Source organism: Zingiber officinale, chromosome 7B, assembly GCF_018446385.1.
Source record: "Zingiber officinale cultivar Zhangliang chromosome 7B, Zo_v1.1, whole genome shotgun sequence".
Classification (NCBI taxonomy): Eukaryota; Viridiplantae; Streptophyta; class Magnoliopsida; order Zingiberales; family Zingiberaceae; genus Zingiber; species Zingiber officinale.
Genome location: NC_055999.1, coordinates 3935433 through 3953230, shown reverse-complemented (window position 1 = coordinate 3953230; position 17798 = coordinate 3935433). Strand labels below are relative to the sequence as shown.

The 17798-nt window shown below is 42.9% G+C and overlaps 2 protein-coding genes across 2 annotated transcripts; both read right to left on the bottom strand.

Annotated features, from left to right (window-relative positions):
- Positions 1–11568: 11568 nt before the first annotated feature.
- LOC122005096 (protein NETWORKED 2A-like) lies at positions 11569–15839 on the bottom strand. Its single transcript, XM_042560015.1, has 3 exons — positions 15467–15839; positions 12143–14831; positions 11569–12054 (listed from the first exon to the last, which is right to left on the bottom strand). The coding sequence occupies exons 1-3, from the start codon at positions 15558–15560 to the stop codon at positions 12024–12026; spliced, it is 2814 nt and encodes a 937-aa protein (XP_042415949.1). The 5' UTR covers positions 15561–15839; the 3' UTR covers positions 11569–12023.
- A 418-nt stretch (positions 15840–16257) lies between these two features.
- LOC122003509 (protein SODIUM POTASSIUM ROOT DEFECTIVE 2-like) lies at positions 16258–17304 on the bottom strand. The gene is made up of 3 exons (XM_042558617.1): positions 16796–17304; positions 16644–16719; positions 16258–16565 (listed from the first exon to the last, which is right to left on the bottom strand). Exons 1-3 carry the CDS (start codon positions 17234–17236, stop codon positions 16420–16422), a joined length of 663 nt encoding a protein of 220 aa, XP_042414551.1. The 5' UTR covers positions 17237–17304; the 3' UTR covers positions 16258–16419.
- Positions 17305–17798: the final 494 nt, after the last annotated feature.

Sequence of the window (17798 nt, the reverse complement as noted above, 5' to 3'; positions counted from 1 at the left end):
TCCCTGTGAACTGCCGCCCGTTGTCGGAAACTAGTCGGCGAGGGATGCCGAACCGACAAATGATGTGTTGCCAGATGGATTTTTTAACCATTTGTTCAGTGATCTTTGCCAGCGGCTCGGCCTCCACCCACTTGGAGAAATAGTCTACCGCCACTAGTAAGAATTTCCTCTGCCCGGCCGCCATCGAAAATGGACCGATGATATCCATTCCCCATTGGTCGAACGGGCATGAAACGCTTGATGCCTTCATTTCTTCGGCCGGTCGGTGGGAGAAGTTGTGATATTTCTGGCATGAAAGGCAGGTAGATACTGTCCGAGCGGCATCTGTTTGTAAAGTTGGCCAAAAGTATCCGGCCAAGAGGATCTTCTTGGCCAACGAGCGCCCACCCGGATGACCCCCGCATGATCCTTGATGTACTTCCTGGAGGATGTAAGCTGAGTCCTCCGAGCTTACACATTTCAGCAACGAGCGCGAGAAAGCTTTCTTGTAAAGCTGATCTCCGATGAGTGTAAACCGACCGGCTCTTCTTCTGAGGAGCCGGGCTGCATATTCATCGGATGGTGTGGTGCCCGAATGGAGGAATTCTATAATAGGTGTCCTCCAGTCGCTTGGAAACGTGAGGCCTTGCATCCGGTCGACATGCGCCACCAGCAGTATTTTTTCAATTGGTTGCTGAATGGCGACCGGCGTTATTGAGCTTGCGAGTTTGGCTAACTCATCGGCCGCCTGGTTCTCCGTTCGGGGAATCTTCTGAATAAGCACCTCTCGGAAAGTAGCTTTGAGTTTTTCAAAGGCCTCAGCGTAGAGTTTAAGCCGAACGCAGTTGATTTCAAAGGTGCCGGAAAGTTGCTGAGCGGCCAACTGTGAATCCGAATAAAGTGTCACCCGACCGGCTCCCACATGCCGTGCTGCCTGCAATCCGGCTATAAGGGCCTCATACTCTGCCTCATTGTTGGTAGCTTTGTAATCTAGCCGGACGGATAGGTGCATCTTTTCTTCTTGAGGTGAGAGTAGTAATATTCCGATCCCACTTCCGAGCCGAGTGGAAGACCCATCCACATATATTCTCCACATGGCTTCCGGCTCTGGCCTTTGTACTTCGGTCACAAAATCAGCCAAGGATTGTGCTTTGATCGCCGAGCGGGGCTGGTATTGGATATCGAATTCGCTCAACTCTATAGTCCATTTGATGAGCCGTTCGGACGCTTCTGGATTCAACAACACTCTTCCTAGCGGGCTGTTCGTCCGGACAATGATGGTGTGAGCCAAGAAATATGGTCGAAGGCGCCGAGCGGCTAGGACCAAAGCAAAGGCCAACTTCTCGAGCCCGGTGTAACGAGATTCAGCATCTTTTAAAATGTGGCTTAGAAAATACACCGGCTGCTCTTCGCCGCTTGCCCTCACAAGTGCTGAGCCTACAGCATGCTCAGTTGAAGACAGATAAACATAAAGTGACTCACCCCCGATTGGCTTGGCTAGTACAGGCAGGGAATTAAGATACGTCTTCAATTCTTCGAATGCCCGATCGCACTCCTCGTTCCAGTGAAATTTAGTGGCCTTGCGTAAAATTTTGAAGAAAGGGAGGCTCCGGTCGACAGTTTTGGAGATGAGTCTGGACAATGCGGTTATCCGACCGGTCAACCGCTGTACTTCCCTTGTATTTCTTGGAGGCGGCATGTCTTGTAGAGCTTTCACCTTGCTGGGATTTGCTTCGATTCCCCGCTCGGTCACTATGTACCCCAAGAAACGCCCTCCTTTTGCTCCGAACAGGCACTTCTGGGGATTTAGCTTGACTTCATATTTGCGAAGCGTTCGGAAGGTTTCTTCCATGTCCTTGAAGAGATCGGCCGCTCGGACGGATTTGATGAGAATGTCGTCCACATAGACTTCCAGATTACGCCCGATCTGCTCCCTGAACACTTTGTTCATCAAGCGTTGATAGGTGGCCCCGACATTCTTCAATCCGAACGGCATCACATTATAGCAATATGTGCCGTCGGCCGTTACGAAGCTTACTTTTTCTTGATCTTCCCGGGCGAGCGGCACTTGATGATATCCTTGGTAGGCGTCAAGCATGCAAATTAATTCGCAGCCGGCCGTAGAGTCCACCAGCTGATCTATCCGGGGCAGGGGATAAAAATCTTTGGGGCATGCTTTGTTTAAGTCCCGAAAGTCGATGCAGACTCTCCACTTGCCGCCCGGCTTGGAGACCAATACTACGTTGGCCAGCCAGCTTGGGAACTGCACCTCGCGTATGTGGCCGGCCTCCAGAAGTTTCTCTACTTCCGCCCGGATGATGGCATTCTGCTCGGCACTGAAATCCCTTTTTCTCTGCTTCACTGGCCGAGCATCCGGTCGGACATGCAACTCATGCTGCGCTAGGTTCGGCGAAATTCCGGGCAACTCATGTGTCGACCAGACGAAGACATCATGATTTCGTTGGAGGCATTGGATCAGTTCCTCCTTCTGCTTCTCCTCCAGATCAGAGGCGATAAAAGTCGTGGCCTCCGATCGGGTCGGATGGATCTGCACCTCCTCCTTTTCATCATAATTTAAAGCAGGAGGTTTCTCAGTTATGGCGTGTACCTCGATTCGGGGCGCCTTCCGAGCGGAATTAGCTTCTGCTCTGACCATTTCGATGTAACATCGCCAAGCTGCTAGCTGGTCTCCTCGTACTTCTCCTACTTTGTCCTCCACGGGGAACTTGATCTTCTGATGGAAGGTTGAGACGACCGCTCGGAATTCGCTGAGCGCCGGTCGTCCCAAAATGACGTTGTAGGATGAGGGAGAGTCGACCACCACGAAATTTATGGTCCTGGTCCTCCTGAGCGACTCCTCTCCCAGCGAAATAGCCAGCCGGATCTGTCCGACCGGCTGAACCTCGTTGCCCGTAAACCCATAGAGCGGGGTTGTCATGGGTAGCAGCTCGGCTCGATCAATTTGCAGCTGATCGAACGCCTTCTTGAATATGATGTTGACCGAGCTTCCTGTGTCAACGAATATGCGGTGAATAGTGTAATTTGTTATTACCGCTTTAATGAGCAGAGCGTCGTCGTGGGGCACTTCAACTCCTTCTAAGTCCCAGGGTCCGAAAGTGATTTCCGGTCCACTTGCCCGCTCCTGGCTGCAACCGACCGCGTGGATCTGGAGCTGCCGGACGCCCGCCTTTCTGGCTCGGTTGGAGTCTCCTCCGGTCGGCCCACCAGCAATAACGTTGATCTCGCCTCGGGAAGTATTGCTTCTATTTTCCTCTTCCCGAGCGGACGGCCGGGATCGTTCTCTCGACGCTCGGCGATTCTCCTGCCTTGGAGATCGGTGCCGATCGGGCGTCTGTTGATGTCGCCTCTCGGTGCGGGTCCGGTCGGCTTCATGGGTCCTTTGTCTCCTGTCGCTGGGAGGAGACCGTCGTTCGACATTCCTAGGAACGGGATTAGCCACGAAGGGAAGACTTCGACAATCCTTCGTGTTGTGCGTATCCGTCCGGTGGAAGGAGCAGAACATAGGGGTCCATCTCTTCTTTGTCTTGGGCCGAGCGGCAGCTACTTCTTGAACTTGGTACCTCACACGAGGGGAGCGGACTGCTTCGGCCCTTGGTCCTCTAGGCGGCTGATGAGCGGCCTGCTGTCTCCGGTCAGCCTGAATAGGCGCCCTCTCGGTTGGAGTTTCCTTTTTCCGGGCGGCTTGCGCTTCTTCCACGTTGATGTATTCATTGGCTCGGTGTAGCATGTGATCATAATCTCGGGGCGGCTTTCGGATGAGCGACCGGAAGAAGTCCCCATCCACTAGGCCTTGTGTGAAGGCATTCATCATCGTCCTCGATGTGGCCGTTGGAATATCCATCGCCACTTGGTTGAATCGCTGGATGTAAGCTCGAAGCGCTTCTCTAGGCTCTTGCTTGATGGCGAACAAGTTGACACTTGTCTTCTGATAACGTCGACTGCTGGCGAAGTGGTGGAGGAAGGCCGTTCGGAAGTCCTTGAAGCTAGTGATGGATCCGTCCGGCAGCCTCCGAAACCATCGTTGAGCCGATCCCGAGAGAGTGGTAAGAAAGACTCGGCACTTTACTCCATCTGTATATTGATGGAGCGTAGCTGTGTTATCGAACTTACCCAGATGATCATCTGGGTCCGTGGTTCCATTGTACTCGCCGATCGTCGGGGGCACGTAGTGCTTGGGCAGAGGGTCTCGTAGAATAGCCTCCGAAAATTGGCGATTGATCCGCTCGGGAGATGAGTCCGCTCGGGGAGCTTTCCCCTTTCTGTCGTCTCGCCTAGGCATTTCGTCGGAAGAAGATCCTCTATCTCTTCGGGTCGGTACGGCTTCAGGGGTGCGAAATAAGGCCCGATGAAATGCGACGGTGGCTTGAGGTGCTTCCGCTCGGCCACCCGACGCAGATGTTGCTTGTTGCTCCGGCCGCTCGGCTTCTGCTTTCTATTTTTGCTCCACAATTTTGGAGGCCCTCATTTCGACCAGAGCGTCGAGTTCTTCCCTCGAAAGCGTCACCGTGTGTTGTCGTCCAGCCTCGTCCATCGTTTCCGTTCGGCTACAGGTGCGTTCCCACAGACGGCGCCAATTTGATCCTGTCCGAATCATGAATCAACGGACACTGGGCACGTGGCGCTCCCTGCTGGATCCTCGAGTGCTCCGGCGAACCTGCAGCAAAACCGGGCCGGGAGGGGTGTCCCGGCGATGGCCCTCCGACGCTCAAGTCAGGCAAGCAGATAATGCAAAAGGTGGCTCCAGAAATGATCTTTTTTCGCGTACCTCCGGCGAAGTAAGAGGCTCTATATATATAGAGCGAGGAGAGAACTAATGCACGTTCATCGAGGTACAGACGTGTCAGCAACCCACACCTCGGTATGCACTTGTCAGAGAACTTACCTAACACCATACTGCTACAGTCCGAGCATGTCATCGATGGGACAACAGGACACCCCGTTGCCAGACTAGGAGTATGGCGTAGCCATACGACTTGATGGCTGTCAGAGGGTGTTCCCTTCCTTTACCCACCGCCCGGCCGGAACGTCCATCCTGCAGACCGGGCGAAGAACGTCGTCCGGACGACCTTAATTTCCTGCGTCGGCCGGGCGGCCAGTCCCTCCACTTGGTCATTATGTACTATTTCATTGAGCGTCGGAACCCTGGTCCCTACCAGGGTGCCTTTTACTACCAGATGTCCCTTTCTTCTAAATCCGATCGACTCGTCCTTCTCTGGTGGGCCGCTGGGCCCTTTGACCTCTCCGTGGTGTTGACCCCTCGTTATGGGGTTCCGGATTCTTACCACCAGATCAGCTACTGTTGCACCCCTTTTCTCCACATTTCGGTGACTGACTTGAGCATCAGATGGCCGACCCCGGGGACCCCTTCCCTAGCCCGGCACTGACGCCGTTTGTTTTGCAGAGCGGAGCGAAGTCTACATCCAGGCAGTGAAACCGCCACCTCTCAGCTTTCCAGCTTCACGATTTCAGACAGGATCAATCTTCTTTACTTAATTTTCAAGTTCATATAATAAAAATTAATTAAACAATTTAACTTGAATCAATTTGTCACTTAAAGTAATCTTTAATTTAATAAATTTTAAATTAAATAGATCCTAAAACTTAACCCCTAACTAATTAATTTATATATATATATATATATATATATATATATATATATATATATATATATATATATATATATATATATATATATATAATATTAATAATAATATTAATAAAAATAAAAACCACGAACGAGAGCCTAAAACCAAGGGCGCCTGCCCCTTGTATCTAGATCCGGGTGCCCCACACCGCACCCAAATCCAAGCACCCGGGCCCCGTCCGAGCGCCCGAAACAACTTGGGGGGGGGGGGGGGGGGGGGGGGGGGGGGGGCCCCCAACCCTTGCCCCTCACCCTTTTCTCTTTTGCAAAAAGCCCCTTACCGAGTTTTACGAGCAAAAGCAAGAAAAGAAAAAATATTTTTTCTAAAACTTTCCTACTTCGGTTATCAAGCTGTGCGTTGCGGGTCAACCAAGATCGTCAATTCTTTTATAAATATATCTGATGCCTCGGTAAATTGTTTTTAACCTTAAACTTTATTTTTTTTTCTTTCTTGCTTAGAATTTCATTTTTAGACTATTGTTTGTTAATTAGGAAACAATCTCATTCTGGTGCTAGCCCCTCGACTGCTAGTACAGACCCTAGGTTCCCCACAACTTGCAGTGATTAGTTTATTGCTCTAGTTCAGTTAATATAGGTCTGTGTGCTAAGCTGTATAACAACCTAGTTAGAGTCGATGAATTTACCTACACTACTAGGGTTGCCGATACAGATATGACCTTATCTCCCACTATTATTCGAGACTTTTTGGGTCTACTTCCATCCACATGTCATTTCTAGTGCTACCCTCCTCGGGATCCACCATTTGGTGATCCCTACTCACATATCACACTTGATATGATCTATTCGTATTTTTTGGGGGGTCAGCGTGTACCTACTGTGACCCTATTTATATCAGTTACCTTCAGAGTTCAGGACTATGTCCTCTATTGAGTTCTAGTTACATGTATTTTGCCCCTGACCACTCGCAACGTAGCAATAATGTGTCCTTTTCATTCCTTTCTCCTTTATGCATTATGTCATAGATTAGATATAAACATTAGTTTGCATATATTTCAGATCATCCTCTATTCGGCTAGTATTACCACTAGTCAGTAGGTCCACATGCTATATTGTCATATTTTGATTGCATACATTGCCTCATTGGACGTTGATGTCACTGTAGGTGATGTTAGAGCCCTAAATGAGTTTGACATGGTAGGTCCTAGGAACTTCTCCTTAGGGGGTGTGCATATAGATGATGAGGGTGTCCTATCCTGGAGGAGAGCGGTCGAGCACCAGTCTGATCCAGCTGCCCTCCCCCATCCTGATCTTGAGGCCCAGGATTAGCCTGATCCAGCTCTAGATGAGGAGGTAGAGCTAGATGCATACGTTGCTGATCTCTTTAGGGCATCGACACCGACACCTCCAGTCCCTCGTACATTAGATGACCGAGTTATCATACTTGAGGCTTCCATGATGAGTCTTCGGCAAGAGATCTCCAATCTTCGACGGGACATATTCAGTTCTCGAGAGGAGAACCAGACTCGTCATACTAAGTTGACAGATTTCTTACGATCCTGGGTTCCGACCCATCTTCCTCATCCTCATAGTAGTGTAGTATTTGACTGTTATTATTCTTGTTTATTTGTTGTTGACTTGATATGACTTTACTTTCACTTCAGTTACTAGTATTCCATTTTCTTTTAGCCAGTTTCACTTTAGTGATTTGCCTTGCTATTGCTTTTTATATAATGTTTGATCTCACTATGTTATCAAATTAAGGGGGAGGATTTATTTAAATAAGTTAAAAATAATTTCTAAAAATAATCTCACTATGCTTCTTTCCTTTATAACATCTTTCTGTCTTTGAAATTTTTTCTCATTTTTTTAACTACTTTCAAAATTAGACTTATATAATTATATTTCTCAAAGTACTTTGGATTTTTTAAGAAAATGTTTCTCTTTGAAAAATATTTTTAGAATGTTTTGAAAAATTATTCTGTAAAAAAAATTATTTTTCAAGTGTTAGAAAAATTACTTTAAAATTTTTTGACTATCTTTTACCTTAAAAATCCTTATTAAAAAGTTTTTTTTACAATTACTTTGTAATTAATTTCCTAAAAAAAATATTAAAGCTTTAGAAATCACTTTTCTAATTTTCCTTAAGAAAAGTTTTTTAAAAATAAATAAATAAATAACTTTGAATTTTTTTTTCAAACTTAGAGAAGTTTCTTACAAAGCTTTATTTCAACAAAGCTCTTAAATATAATTCCTTAAAAGTTTTACTATAAACTTCCTTTGAAAATATTACTTAGATATTTCTTTTGAAAGTCTTACTTAGAAAACTTTGAATCTTTGAAAATCATTTTGAAAACCAGATTTATCATATCTTAAAAATTATTACTTTTGAAATATTTGAAAACTTGTAAAATTTCAGTTATTACTTTTGAAATATTTGAAAACTTACTTGTAAAATTTCTTAAAATATTTACTCCTCCCTTAAATGAACCTGAGCTTTTATTTAACATCACTTGCAAAGTTTGTTTACAGTAATTAGTATTCAAAGTTCCTTACATGGCCATAATTCTTTGAAACTTACTTAAAGATCTCAGCTTGTAATATTTTATTTTTTATTTTTTTACATTATGTCTTTCATTTTTTTTTTTTGATGTATGCCAAAGGAGGAGGATAGTGGGTTAAGTTAGAAAAATTGAACTCACTTCTAAAAATCTTTATGCTTTATTGCTTTATTACATTTTTTTTCTAACTTTAATCTGGGTTGTCACTATATCAAAAAGGGGGAGATTATTGGTGCAGGTTGCATTAACAGTCTGATTTTGATATATGATAAATAGGTTAAAGTTAGATGGATTGTTTGCCTAACGTTTCTACTATGTGTGCAGGAGTTGACTAGTCTGAAGGACCTGACACAGGCTGAAATCCAGATAGGTCCGCGGGGCCCGATAGCTGGTGGGAAATCCAGCTAGGTCTGTGGGGCCCAATAGCTTATGTGAAGTCCAGATAGGTCCACAGGGCCCAATATCTGGCGGGAAGTCCGGTTAGGTCTACGGAACTTGACAACTGGCCAAACTCTAGTTGGGTCTATGAGCTTGACAATTGGCGGGAAGTCCGGTTAGATCTGCGAGACCTGACAACTGGCCGAACTCCAGTTGGGTCTGTGGGCTTGACAACTGACAAGAAGACCTGGTGGGTCAGAGGCAAGTCGAGTGGCTACAAGTGGTAAGTAAACGTAAGCAACTGGAGGAGAGATCTAGTGAGGATGTATTCTCCGTTGAGGGAACTGTAGGTGTCGATCTAGCTTAGGTCCATTTAGGAAACTTAAACTGAGACCTTAACTAGATCTTGATCTCGGAGAGACATGATTTAATTACTATTTATATTTTATTATGTTGTGTTAACTCTGTTTTGTAGGATAAATCTATTTTTTATTGCCCAGGACTAACCTTTTTCTACAAAGGAAAACTGCTGAAGAAAAGGGGTCCGGGAGCTCGAAGCTGGTTCGGGTGCCCGGACCAGGCTCGCCCGGACGAGCCGCAGGCGCCCAGGCGATCCGGGTGCTCGGACTCGGTCCAAGCGCCCGGAACCAAAAATTCATCCACAAGCTTACGTGGAGCGCGTCGATTGGCCGAGCCACATGGTCCAGGCGTCCGGAGGGGTTCCAAGCTCTTGGAATGGACCTATATAAAGGCTTTCGACCCGGAGCTTCAAAATAACAATCACTACAAGTTTTATTTTTGCTCGATGCTCCGAAAAGGCTCCCACAACACTGCTACGCTCCACTGACAACCGGCGACCAAGACTTTTCAATTCTATTATTGTTGTTGGTAACTTTTTCCAGTTCTTGTACTTAACTCCTATAATCTTTTGCGAACTGTCAGTGGATTGTCCAACAAAAGTACTCGATGAGTGCGGACCTTGGAGTAGGAGTCGTCGAAGGCTCCGAACCAAGTAAAAGTCGGTTTGTTAGCATTGATTTTTTTTTTCTTCCGTTGCGTACTTCGATTAATTCGCTTTCGATTTTCATTATCGCTATTCACCCCTCCCCCCTCTAGTGTTCTTTTCTATCATACAAAATCATCTGGAAGTGATTGAATATTCAAACTCTGATTTTGCTGGATGCTTGGATAGCAAGAGGTCTACTTTAGACTATGTTTTCATGTTGGCTAGAGGAGCTATATCTTGGAAGAGCGTCAAATAGACGCTAATAGCTACTTCTACTATGGATGCATAGTTAATAGCATACTATGAAACATCCAATTATGGAATTTGGCTGCAGAACTTCATCACAGCATTGCAGATCAATGATAGCATTGGCAGACCACTAAGGATCTACTGTGATAATAAAGGTACAAAATTTTATGCCAAGAACAATCGCAGTTCGTCGAAGTCCAAGCACATCGACATCAAATTTCTAGCGGTTAAAGAAAAGGTTCAGAGTTGTCAGATTAGGGTAGGGCACATCATCACAGATTCCATATTGGTCGATCCACTCACAAAAGGTTTGATGCCTAAAGTGTTTCATGCGCATATTGTAGATATAAGAGTTTTTTTATAGAAGAAGAACTCATCTAGTGGGAGTATGTATTTATTACTCTATATTTGATAATAAAGACAAATATTTTATTTTGATTATTGTGGGTACTTAAAGTTCAAAACATTCATAGAATTTTATTTGTTTGTTGGACACTCTGAAATAAAATATCATGATTTACTACGGTTTAACATTTGATATTTGTAAATATGATATAGATTCCATTTAGGAATCATAAGATTTGGATCATGATTTACTATTGTAGTTTAGCCTACGGTATTTGCAAATATGATGAGACTCTTTTGGGTCACTTAGGACTAAGTTGAAAATTAACATGTATTGATCGCATTTCATGTAATTTCCACTCTACATATCTACATCTTGATCTATGTCATTAAAGACATTGATATTATGATTACTATTGGGGTTTGTTACGATCATATACAATAACTATGACTTTTTTAGTCCTATACGAATGAACTTAATGAACCAAATTGTTTACAGGGACATCTTATACCCATAAAATATGATATCAACTAAAGTTACATTCGTGTCTATAATCATATATAGCCCAAGTGAGAGATTGTTAAATTTAATATCCCTTAAGGTAGGCTCGCATGTGATTTAAGAGACTTGCGATCCGTTATTATCCATGGGCTAATAACGAATTGGAGTCCTATATAAAGGGGAGGTCCCCAAGGGTTTAAGACATCATGTTAACTTAGTTTCTTGTTCCCATTAATAAGAAATTTTTCGACGTCATCATCTCCTATGCCCCTTAAAAATCCTCCTCATTTACTTTCGCTTCTTCTTCCTTAGGATCTTCTAGATAACGCTAAAGGATAAAGATATAACTCTTCAATTAAATTCTTTATTATTAGGTTTATGTATTTATTTTTTTATATTATATTTAATTGATAAAATTAAATTTTTTTAATATTTTCTATATATATTTTTATTTGTATATTTTTTATATACGAGTGTTTTATGTTCTAGAATTCAGACGGTAAAAAACTAACAAATATACCCATCAGATATAAACGAGAGATTCCCTCGACCGATCCGGAGCGAAGTCAAAGGATGCATGGAAAATCATCAATTTTTGACAATATGAATATTCATATGGGGCACGAATCGACGGCCGTAGTTGGCTATTAAGAGTTTAAGACTTTAGTGCCGTCTGTTGTGTTTCTGTTTATATTAGAATTAGCAACTTATTATATATGTTCTTTAAAATTCGTAATCAGTCAAGGGTGAAGCCATGAAGGGTTAAGAGTTGTCAGCTACAATTCTTCTTTTTAGGCCAAGTTCTTGTGTTTCGTTCAGTGAAAGGAATCAGAAGTATGGAGTCGAGTTGCAAAAGATTTACTTTCACACAAGTGATTTTTTTTGCTGGAGTTAATCAAAGGAAAGAAAAAAAGATCAAGCAACATGAGTTCAAATTGCAGTATTCAATACAATATTAGTTATATTCAGTACAAAGTTCTTGGTAAAGACATGGGGAGAAGGAATAACTTCTTGAGTTGTTTTTTTAATATAATTTACAAGCAGGTAAAAGAATCCAGGCATTAAATAATAGAGCAGATGAGGTAATTTTGGGGGTGCCTAATTGGTGTCTAAAACATGAAACTCAAAACTCAACTTCTTTCACCAAGAAGAATAAATCCAAAGCCAGCCAATCAAACTTGCTAACGGAAGTTGTTCCAATGTAGGAATAAGATGCAACTGAGACAAACCATAGATACCATCCAAGCAGAAGGCTATTTGTCAGGATGCAGAAGATGTTTAGACGTGCCCTCATCGTAATAGTAGTAGTTATTATCATCCAACTACAAATGAACTTCTTGTTAAGCTGCAGAATGTGTTTATCATCCAACTATCAATGAGCTACTTGTCAGCCTGCAGATTGTGTTTAGACCTGCCAAAGATAATTCCACTAGTTTAAGCAAAAGATAGACGAAAATCAATTTTGGTTATCTAAAAACTTACATAAGTTTGCAACTCACCGACGTTCAGCTCTATCGTTACTGTTTTGTTTCTGGAACACTGGCTGTATGCGTTGAAAGAAGGATGGCTTTTTAGGCTTCGCACCACCAAAAAGAAAAACACGCAAGGGTATTGTAGCTCTTGGAGAATTATCCAAGTGAGCATGAAGGGTGCCTGATGGAAATGATTCGAACTTCCCACACAACTTAGTTAATTGACCATCAATTTCAGCTTGAAGCTTCCTAACTTGCTCTCTCCCTAATTGTAGCTCAAATTCAGCCTTAGTAAACTCCCGTTTCATGTTCATAACCTCACCATACAACGTTGCAGCCTCATACGGAGTGAAGAAAACTTCTTCAGATTCAGGTTTTGTGTTGATGGCACTGGATATCTCTTTTTGCAATTCAGAAAGACCTGAGATCCTACTTTGCAGCTCCCCTCTTAAAAGTGCGCTATGTTCCAACCAAACAAGGACTTCAGTTTTTAATTCCCTTAGCTTTGAGATTACCAGTTTTGATTCGGGACTAGCCTCCACTCCTGATGTCTTCTTTTTATTGAGATCATTGATCTCAGCTTGTAGATCATTATATTTGGATTTGAATTCCTGTATGTGATGGAACGATGAACTGAATCTAAGCCAAAATTCTAAATTTCCCTCGACCAAAGTGTCAATATCTCTCCTGAGCTTTTCTGCAATAGGTGAAACCCAATCTGACTCGTTCATGTTATTTGCATAAGTGATTTGTGTAAAGGCATTTTCTTTTTCCATACACTCGGCAAGTGACTCCATTTTAGCACATGATAGGTTTCGATCTTCAGTTATCGTAGAATCTTGTGGTTCATAGTTCTTCGTGACAACTAAAGATTCAATGGATGTGCTTTCAGCCTTTTGTTGACCATGCCAAGAATCTATAGTGACATTAGAACTTGTCTTCATAGAGGATAGAAGTTGTCTCAGCCTTTGGATCTCATAATCTTTCGTTATGATGGTATTCTTCAGTTCCGATATCAAAGCCATTGTTTCTTCATTATCTTCATCACTTCTCTTCTCTATTTCATAATTTTGCAAAACCGATGTGTACTCGGCATGTGTACCCTCTTTTTCACCTTCTAAACCACTAGAAATTGTTTGCTCTAGGCTCCGAGAGTGATCATCCAGAAGGATTTGTAAAGTTTTAGTTAGATGAATGCTAGAATAAATTTGTGACGAACCTTTCTCCTCCAGGTCCTTTGTTCCCTTTGGGTCCTCAATCTTTTCTGAAGCATCCTTGAGATGAGAACTAGCCCTATTATGTGATGCATCTTCCTTACAACGTTCAAGTCCTTGAGTTGCATTAATTTCCTCTTCCAAATCTACCTTGATATCATTGATTTCAGTTATCACTTTGACTTGATGGAGTTTACCTGTTTCAATGTTACATGTGGAAGATTCTTCCTCTACGGATGTATCTGTCGTGCAACCATTTTCCAGAGGTTTAAAATTCTGCAGCTTCTCTGAAATATTGCTGAGACTACAACAGGTTTCAGTAAATTTTTGGCTGAAACTGGTTTCTCCACTATGAACAATTTTCTCAATTGCTCGAACTCTGTTTAACTCCTCTTCAGCTTCCTTCAGCTTTTTAGACAATGCATTTGAGTCATTGATCAGAGATGTTTTCTCCTCTTCCAATTTGTGAAGGGATTTTTCAAGCTCATTGTTTTCAGAAGTCAAACGATTGATTTGCACAGATTGTGATGACACTGTCATATCCAACGTGCTAACCTTATTTACAAGTTCATCAATCTTCTCTGCAATTTCATTCACAGAACTTTCAGGACTCATCTCAAAATATATCTTAATTTTTTCACCTATGGACTGTAAATCAAGCCTTGCCTTGCTTAGAGCATCTTCCTCAATATTTACAGCAGCCAAACTCATATGTGTGTCTTTGCCACAAATGTCTGTATCTTCCACATTTGATTGGCAATTCTCACCTTGGAGAGACTTCAGCTTTCCGTAAGCAACCTTAATTCTTTCAGATTCTACTTTTGCTTGTTCATGGGATTTCTTTCTTAGTTCCTGCAAGTTAACCATGGAATCCTCGCAAGACTTAAGAGCTGTAGCTGTCATCAAAGAAAGTGCCTCATGGTCCTCAATGACTGTGGTGGTACTAAACTCATCTTGCAAGCCACAAACTTTTTCTTGCATCTCTATTATTTGCTTTTCAATCTCCCAGTGCTTGGCTATCCCACTTTCATAAGAATTCTTGATGAATTCTTTTTCAGTCTGTAGAACTAATATCTCTTTCTGAAGCCTACTTATCTCTCCTTGGGCCGCTTCTAAACTTATCTTTGGCACACTCTTTTTATGTTGTTTATTCATGGATGATTCACTCTCTCTTTTTTTGTTTATTAATCCCTCCACTAGTGCCTTGTTAATTTTACTTGGATCAATTGGGATAATTGCTTTAGGAAGACTATCATCATACTCCTCTAGCATGGCATACTGAACTTGATCGGGGCAAGCAGTCACTATGGTGTGGTTGGCCTTGTGTAATTCTCCCGATATATGGTCGTATCGTTCAGCCAATGCCCTGAATGCCCGGTGCGCATCTTCCACAAAATTTATCAACTCTGGTCTTCTTTTGAAGTACAATTCTGCTCTCTTAGCAAAGGAATCAGCATCTGCGTCAATGAGCTTGAGCATTGCTTTAACTACATTATCCATATCTGCAGCAATGTTATTGGTAAGAAAAATCAAATATGAAGATCGGTAAATCAAGATTTTGTTTACCTACAGAGCACAAAAGAAAACATCAATGGCCTCCGTGATGGATGCTCTCACAGCACTTCAATTAATCAAAGTTTGTTTCCTCCTCAAATAATCAAAGTTTTACCAAACCAATATTCATCGCCAACAAAATCAAAGTCTTTTTTTTTTTTGCCCTAAAGAGTCTTTATTTTTAACTCTTCCATCGTCAAATCCCGAAAAAGACAAAGTGTATTCTCTGGTTCTTCCCGTGGAGAAAGAACAAAAGAAAATTCAGAGCCGTTTGATAAAGGCAAGCATACATGTATATCAACTTTCCTGGCGGGAAGAACATAGAAGAAATGAAATATTCTTCTAAGAGAAAAGAAATAAAATATTCCGTTTTCGCCTATTTCCATGCGACTTAGGCAGAAACAGGAAATGAATTGAATTCTCGTCCTCTTAATTATTTCCTCGCAAGAAATCAAGAGAAATGGATGGTTTCATTTCGTTTGTTTTTTTTCCCCCTTCTCTTATTTCCATCCAAGCAAACAGAACACAATCATTGGAACGAAAATGAAGAACGAATCGGTCAGGGAAAGGATAAAAAGTCGACCTTGAAGGCTGTTGTCGAGCCATTTGGACTGCTTCGTTCGGATGTGGCTCGCCCACCACCACGAGTAGGAATTGCTCGCCGCCCTCTGCAGCATCTCTCCGCCCTCGCTCCTGCCTCCGCCTCGTTCTCTTCTCTCTACCGCTCCCTATCTCTCTCCCTTTCTCAGGCGATGATGGAGAGAGAAAAGAGGAGGAAGGAAGGAGAGAGGGAGGGGGGGAGGAGGAGACGAGGGAGAAAACGTAACGGAGAGGGAGAAGTAGTGTTTTTCTAGCTGCATGCTAATTAAAGAGGGAAATAGCGGAAGAGAAGGGAGAAGAGGCATCGCAACCTTCGGAGTCGTCCTCGTTGTCGCAGGTTAAACAAGGAACGGTCCCAAGACTGATCGGAGCGACCTTGCGAACCAAGTAAAAAATTAAATATGTAATTAAAAATAATTTTAATGCAATGTTATTATTATCATAAAAAAATATAAAAAAAATTTAAAAATAATTATTCCATATCGTGAAGCCCAAAGAATTTTTGTCCGAAGACTGCACGTATTCCCAGCCGGAGATAAACAGCGGTTTGACTAGTAAATCTCTAGTCGAATTGGTCGATCGAATCCAGTTGTCGAAAAACCCGGGACCATTGGAATTAATATTTTAGCCAATTCGTCCTTTTAAGGTCGTCTTCTTGTTCTGGCCAACCCTCGGGCAATGAGCTCTGGTCGTTTTCGAGCTCTGCCCCTTCCTGTATCGCGTTGGTTTCTTCATTAATTGCTTTCTCGTACGGTCGCTTTGCGATGTTTCAGATTAAATTAAAACTCCATGACTAATGGAGGCACGAGTACACTGATAATGATCACAGCTTAAGACCGGAATTCATGAAATAACTTTCAGCATAGATCGAAAGCAAACTTTGCCACACTTTTTCTTAATCACGTCGAGACTAAGCGGATTATCGATTGAATGGAGTTAGAAGGATGCTGAAGCCCGAGGAGGTGATTGCCAGAACTGCGCATGCTTCACCTTGGAGATGCTGTTCAGCACGCCCAGCGGCGTCACGTCTCCCACCACCGTCACCTTCTTCGTCGCCAGATCCACGCTGAAAGATCTCACCCCTGCTTCAGCATCCAATCCACGGTTAAGTGACGGAGGATTTGATAAACAAAAAGGAAAACTGAATCTCATGGTCTCACCTTGCATCTTGGCTATGTGCCTCCTCACCTTCCCTTCACAGCCCTTGCAATGCAGGGACACTCTCAGAACGACCGCCTAATTAGAGACAAATCCGACATATTAAAAGAAGGAAGAAGCATCCTAATAAAATATAGACGCGACTGGTTAAAACCTGATCTTGCGTTCTAGTAGAAGAAGACGGCCTCAAAATAGCCACTTCATCGCCTCCTATGCGTTCCGATCTTGGCTTTTCGATGGCGAGAAAACTCGGAATTTGTACAGGGTTTTCAGGGAATATATCGTAGTAAGAGTCAACGAGTCTAAATCTTGAAGATTTCAGGAGATGTTGAGAAGAGTCAGCATCTGCTGAGCTCTTCCTCCTTGCTGCCTTAGAGTCACCACTGTGTCTTGTTCTTGGTTTGGAGGATGAGTTGGAACGATCGAAGTGAGTCCTCTGTGGGTCTCTGAGACAGGGAGTGCGTCGATCGATTTCCCTTCGGGTTAAGGGCTGGATTGTGGATTTGTGGTGGATGGTGGAACAAGTGGCTAACGAAGCAGGGGAAGAGCAGGAGAAGGTTATTCCTTTCATTTCTCTCAGGAGCAGGGGAGCCATGATTGGAGGAGAGAGAGCATGCAGGCGTGGAAGAAGAGTGAGGGGAGAAGCTTCACAACAAGGTAGATTGATGTGGTTTTAAAGTGGGAGCTAAGTAAAGAAAAAAAAAGTGGCAAGAAACAGGGGATGAGATTGAGGAGGGCCAGGGTGGTGTGGACTGTGGATCTTAGTTGAAGATTTTAATCAATAAAAACAGATAAATGACCGAAATGAGTTGATTATCATTAGCTTGAGTTAAACCAAATCATAATGATAAATGTCTATCACTCATTAAGCTGGCAGATTTTAGAAAAATTAAAGTGCTGGTGGACATATATCAATCACAGCCGAAACCTTTCGGCCTCATTGACTATTGACTTGCATCATTTTGGCCAGGTTTTCTCGTTCTCAAACAGCACCAACTGTTCTTGTATCAAAGATAGTTATATTACTAAGTGGGAGACAGTTTTTAACACTTCTAATTAACTTTGTCTGTCCTTATTTTAAGCCTAATTTGCAGCAAAACATGTCCACTTGCTGTTTAATTGATTCTCTCGTTCTCAGGATAAAGCTCGGGTGTGTT

Bases quoted from the DNA above. Each gene is read 5' to 3' on its own strand.
- LOC122005096 (XM_042560015.1), bottom strand. From the start codon at position 15,560: ATGCTGCAGAGGGCGGCGAGCAATTCCTACTCGTGGTGGTGGGCGAGC. The intron at 14,832-15,466 runs GTCGACTTTTTA...ACATTGCTGCAG, and splicing joins GCTCGACAACAGCCTTCAAG to ATATGGATAATGTAGTTAAA. The intron at 12,055-12,142 runs GTGAGTTGCAAA...TATCTTTGGCAG, and splicing joins AACGATAGAGCTGAACGTCG to GTCTAAACACAATCTGCAGG.
- LOC122003509 (XM_042558617.1), bottom strand. From the start codon at position 17,236: ATGGCTCCCCTGCTCCTGAGAGAAATGAAAGGAATAACCTTCTCCTGC. The intron at 16,720-16,795 runs GTTTTAACCAGT...GTCTCTAATTAG, and splicing joins CTACTAGAACGCAAGATCAG to GCGGTCGTTCTGAGAGTGTC. The intron at 16,566-16,643 runs GTGAGACCATGA...ATGCTGAAGCAG, and splicing joins GCACATAGCCAAGATGCAAG to GGGTGAGATCTTTCAGCGTG.